Source organism: Dermacentor andersoni, chromosome 10 (assembly GCF_023375885.2).
Source record: "Dermacentor andersoni chromosome 10, qqDerAnde1_hic_scaffold, whole genome shotgun sequence".
NCBI classification, from domain to species: domain Eukaryota; kingdom Metazoa; phylum Arthropoda; class Arachnida; order Ixodida; family Ixodidae; genus Dermacentor; species Dermacentor andersoni.
In genome coordinates this window covers 39,309,959-39,315,508 of record NC_092823.1, presented here as the reverse complement: position 1 = coordinate 39,315,508, position 5,550 = coordinate 39,309,959, and the positions used below count along the sequence as shown (strand labels likewise).

General features: G+C 52.0%; 1 protein-coding gene across 1 annotated transcript; it reads right to left on the bottom strand.

The window, feature by feature from the left end:
- Positions 1-3,268: 3,268 nt before the first annotated feature.
- On the bottom strand, positions 3,269-4,914 carry LOC126519045 (solute carrier family 22 member 6-like). The gene is made up of 2 exons (XM_050168656.1): positions 4,156-4,914; positions 3,269-4,063 (listed from the first exon to the last, which is right to left on the bottom strand). Exons 1-2 carry the CDS (start codon positions 4,912-4,914, stop codon positions 3,269-3,271), a joined length of 1,554 nt encoding a protein of 517 aa, XP_050024613.1.
- Positions 4,915-5,550: the final 636 nt, after the last annotated feature.

Below are 5,550 nucleotides of genomic sequence, written 5' to 3'. Positions count from 1 at the left end.
GTGAATTCACGAACGCACGTCTCCACAGATTGGATCCACGTCTGCAACTCCGCCTACCACCAGGGTTGCCACGAGCGGAAGCAACACTTCTGTGCCGCCTGTGGCTCGGCGTGGCATTCACGAACTCCTACTCATTCCGCATTGGTATGGCCGACAGCCCTACTTGTGACACCTGCGGCTGCGATGAGACGATTGAGCACCTCCATTGTGACGGTCCCCGTTACAAAGTGCCAAGAAAAGTGCTCGTGACCGCTCTCAAAAAACTGGACAATCGCCCCTTTACAGAGGAAAAAGCTCTAGGACATTGGTCCAGACGGGTTTCGGCACTCAAGGCCTTAAGGGCTTTGCTTAAGTTTTTAAGGACATGCGAATTGTGCGACCGCCTTTGAATGTTGTAGCGCGTAGTTTCGCGTTACTGTTTGAATTTTCTGGCTTCCTTTTTTTTCCCCCTTTTTCTTTCTCCTTTTATTCCCTTTACCCCTTTCCCCAGCACAGGGTAGCCAGCCGGTAATTACACTGGCTAACCTCCCTATCTTTCCTCTCGTTTGTCTCCTCCTTCTCCTTGGAACCGGTTCGGCCTGGCTGTTACGTCAATGCGATGTCACTCGCGGAAAGAGTGGAATGTCGCGGCATGAGGGAGACCAATAAACGTGCGGCGTCCTGTTGCATGGTCACGTCGTCATTTTTGTTTGTAGTTTTGGGATGATATAGCAATTGAAGGATGTTGCTAGTTCGGTAGAAAAATAATGGTCTGTGTACAACACTTGCACATTTAATTTCCAGTAGTAACTGAGCTTCCGACGCAGACAGCTAGTGGTTTAATTTTATCTGCGTTGCTTTATCTTTTTGTCGCTTGGTGGTGCGCCATACGTTAAGCAATCAAAGCGGTTCTCTTTGTGTAGGCCTCGGCTCTAACACGATTTCGTTTAGCTATGACCGAGCTTCTTAGGGTGGACGATTGCCATGACAATTCCGTCCACGCATCCCACAACTTCGAGAATCTTGCCGCGGTCATGGAAACGTGCTTGAATGCGGCTTTCTTCTGCAGCATGGAGAGAAATTTCACACCCCTTTTTCTTTTCCTTCAACCATAATGACCCTAGCGACGGCAGTAATGATGCGACTGACTGACGGTTGCGACAACCCAATAGTGGCTACATTCCAGACGCACTTCTGAAAAGAACCCGTAGCAAAAAAAAAAAAAGAAGAAAGAAACGTGATGCGCACTGCACTTGCGTCGCAGTGTCAACGCTACTAAATCTTGTGGTCCGTGATATTCAAGCTCATCGCAAATCCATCGCTTTCTATTTTTGGAGCGCCTAAACTGCCTTCGCCACTCGCCTTCGTTCATGTCGTACGCGTCGGACGGTTGCCTCTCGTCACGTCGCTGTCTTAGGCCAACGCTCGCCAGCAACACAACCAAAGAAACCTTCATAAGCCGTCTTTAGCGCATATTTTATGACAACCGGCAAGATGAACCAACTCGTCCGAATCAAGGTATTGTTGCAAAGAAGCCACTATCGGCATCCTTCTCGTCTCACCGGCCAGCGCGAGACTAGCAGACGGCCACGGTTGCCGTAGCAACCCTCGAGATCATGCTCGCCACCGCGGGCGGAGAAGTGAACCACTTCTCCGCGGTTCCTCTCGTAGCAGACGACGGGTTCCTTTTCAGATGATTGAGAACCTGTGTGACGACAAGAAAATTTGTTGTCACGCCTACTAGGGGTGACGACAACGAAGCGCCGACCAATGGCATTCGTGAAAGCGAACCGGTTCCAAAGCGAACCGTTACAGAATACGGCAGCCCATAGTTCTGTTAATACTTCAACTGTGTGGTGTGTAGCGCAAGAAGGGCACGAAAAGCTACAAATAAACCAAGACAAAGCAATTTGTCTTCCTGTATGCTGTCGTGTCGTGTGACATATCATTCCAACAATGAAGCGACGCACGACGTTTCTGAAATCGCATTGATTTAACATCTGTGGTGGTCATTCCGAGACTTCTGTTGCTTCGGCTATATGCGACATACTCTGGTATCGTCCCACTTTGATATGGCACTTGCTTTCCGAGGTCGCCCATTAGCATGGTGGCGTGAAAAGGAATAGGTGAGGCCGATGCCGTGACGACGACGGAATGCCGACCATGAGATGACGATTATATCAAACAGTGACGATGGTACAACGGCTAAAGCGCGACGAGAAAGACGTGAGAATAATGGGACGACGAGAAGTGTATGACGGCAATGGTGTGACCACCGGGGTATGACGACAACTCGATGACGAGGCTCAAATGACGACGATCGCATAAAAACAACAGTATCACAATGGATGCGTGATAGCAACTGTCTGACGACGGCGATGGCATGACAATGGCGGCACAATCACGATCGAATGATGAACGTATGATTGCGACAAAGTGACGAAAAGGAATGACGTCATTGAATCGACGAACGTGGCACGACGACGACGGGATGACTTCAGTGTCTAGGACGGTAAAACGACAGCGAGACCATGGTGGCATGCAATGGTAAAACGACAAGTGTGGGACGACGGTGGCGGGATGATCACTGCATGACGAAAGTCTTATGCCGAAGTGAGAATGATGACGAGAGATTGAACTCGACGCATCGCGATAATGGTACGACAATGAATGCATGACGACTGTGTGACGACAAGGGAGTGACGAAGACGCCATTATGTCGTCATTATTATTTAGGGCGAAGGATTACTCCGGCGACACAAATTCAAGGCAAATAACTCTTATCGGCTCTTCTCTGTTCACCCTGTCAAGAGGTCGTCTATTTCTGCGTGCCTCCTTGTTCCGCATCTAAATCTGCCACATCAAATTTTCCCAGCTCTGCTTTATATGCTTCAGTAACTAAAATCGAGCACCGCAAGTTACACTAAAAAGCCAACGGCAAGACCAACTTTCGCAAGGATAGAATATGCGATTGAACATCGAGTCTTAAATTGTTACTGTTTAAATGCAGAGGGATAATCTCTATTATGTTACCATATATCTGAGTACAGACACGAGATTAGCATTCGTGTGAACTTCACACATCTGTGCATGTTGTACGCTAAAAAACACAGTGAAATGGCACCAAAGCCTGGACACCGTCCAACAAGGTCAGCTTCACTGCATCACCATAGAACGCGTGTGTAATTTCAAATGTGGTTACTTGCAACACGAAGCAATGTTAAAGGAGCGATCACTAATAAGAAAGTACAAAGAAAAAGCGAAACCACGTACACATTCGGGCTGCGTTCTAGAAGTCCCGCAGCGTTGACCGGCTCATGGTATGCGACGAGAGTGGGTCGTCCAGCGAGAACAGGTGTTTGTCGCCCCTTCCTCGGCGAGGCTCGTGCAACCGTTTCTTGGGCAGCGGCGCCAGAGATCCCTGGAGCTCCCGCCTCAGCTCCTCGCCGGTGATTTCGGTAAAGGTAATTTTGGCATGCATGAGAGAGCGACACAATTTCCAGTCTGCCTTTGCGGGTAAGGACTGTGTAGCGGCCGCGACCAGCGTCATCAAGATGGCCGGAACGGCGAGGTGCCCTTCGGCGTGCCTGCCCTGGAGAAACCTCGGAACCATCTGGGCCAGGGTGTCGCCGAGCCGGCTCCAGGCCAGGCCCGTGCCGAGTGCCGTGCAGTGAATGCCAACGGGGTAGCAGTTGACGGCCAGTGTGATGAAAAGCATGAGCGTCACGTTTCCCGCCATTCGCATGAGCAGAACGAGCGAGTTGCGCAGGACCGTTTCGTCGTCGGTGTAAATACCGGCCAGAACTGCCGACGTCACGGCGCAGACGAGCGCCGAGGCGACCACCAAAAGTTTGAAGCCGAAGCGAGGAATGCATCCGGCAACGAGGATAGCAGCGCAGGTGGATAGAAGCATGTAGATTACGTTCACTATCACACTCACGAAGATGTCGTCATTGAAGATGAAGCTGACGTAGCAGTAGGCAGGCGCCGTCCACCAGAATGTCAACAGGGCGGTGCGCTGCCAGAGACCTTTCGAGGACAGCAGAAAAGGCCCGGCCGGTTCTTTGGGGGCTACTTCTCGAACCTGCAAGTACCGCTGTAAAACGCCAAGGTCGCCGCTTCCCGTTGGCAACCCATTCAACCTCGCCGCGCGCGACGCAACGCGCTCAGCCTCGCCGACTTTTCCGGTGTGACCAGAAGCCAGGCAGGCGATTCGTCTATGATGTAGTACAGGGTAAGCAGGAGGGACGTCGGCAGCATGACCAGGAGCTGGGTGATGGCCCAGCCGCCCTTGACAACCTGGGCCACCGCTAGCGTCGGGGGCACCATGAGCAGAGTGACCACCCAGGTGGCGACAGTGTAGGCAGGAATCTTGATCATGGGTGACACCTCGTACATCAGTGCCAGCAGCGGTGGCACCAGGGCACTTGCAGCCGCCGAGACGAGGCAGCGCACGGCCACGAAAAAGTGCAGGTCCTTGGGCAGGCCTCCGCCTACCCCAGCCAACAGCTCCACGGGCACGGCCACGAAGACGACGACCCTGAGGCCGACGCGATCGGCCGCCACGCCGAACACGCAGAGGGACGCCATGCAGCTGACCGAGTAGGCTATCCTCGCCAGGTCCACGATCCAGAGCCGGTCGCACACGAGGTGCCATTCACTGACGATGTTGTTGCCGTACGTGTCCAGGTCGTACTCCCACGACGTGCACGAGACGATGCGAGCCACGTCTTCCGCGTCTGGCGGTTCGCGCACCGTACAGTGGCTGTACTGGCCGTCCACGTCCTGGGGGATGGCGAGCCGCTTCCACTCGGCGACGCTGAGGTTGGTGAACTTGGAGGGTCGTTGGCACCAGTGGTCCATCACGCCCGCAGTGAGTCGGAAGCTCTCGTCGTGCAGCGTAAAGGTGGCGCCCGCGTCGATCGTGCCCAACATTATCAGCAGCTGGAACTTGCCCAAACCGAAAGGGAGTCGGATGTCGTCATCGTCGCCGGCGGCTTGCGCCTCACGTCTCGATGCTCCCGAAAGAGATGATTGACTAGTGAGCACAGGCGCCTTGTCTTGTCTTGTGTCCCAGACAATGGCGCATACCCACTATGGGGGATTGGCCAAGAAGCAGGCGGTTTTTCGTATGCTTAGTAGCCATTCTTCATTCTTCTTCATCTTCGTTCTTGCCTTCTTTCGCTTGGTTGTAGTTCATGCACCCAGTTACAAATCGCGCAGTATTCTAGCTTTTTTAGCTAGCAACTTGCCGCAGGTGGGAACCGAACCCACAACCTTCGCATTTGTTTTTTCACAAGTTGTTTTTTCATCCACTTTATTTTCCATTACTGTACCGTTTCTTCATTCCATTTATTAGGCACAAGTAATTTCCCCTATGTTGTCCTTGGTGTCAATGTTTGTTGGCTTTTCATGATATTCCTCATACTTCAGGTAACACCGGGATCCCTTAATTGTGTCAAAGGACTCTTGTAATACGTAAAGGGGGGAAAGAGTAGGAAGAAGATTGCATATAAGAGAGGATAAGAAAGGACGCATTACATCGTACATACCTCTAGACAAGAAAAATCA

What these genes read in the sequence shown, in the direction of transcription:
- LOC126519045 (XM_050168656.1), bottom strand. Translation starts at nt 4,914, where the DNA reads ATGTTGGGCACGATCGACGCGGGCGCCACCTTTACGCTGCACGACGAG. An exon ending in TGGTCACACCGGAAAAGTCG is followed by an intron (nt 4,064 to 4,155) that starts GCGAGGCTGAGC and finishes CGGTACTTGCAG; the next exon opens with GTTCGAGAAGTAGCCCCCAA.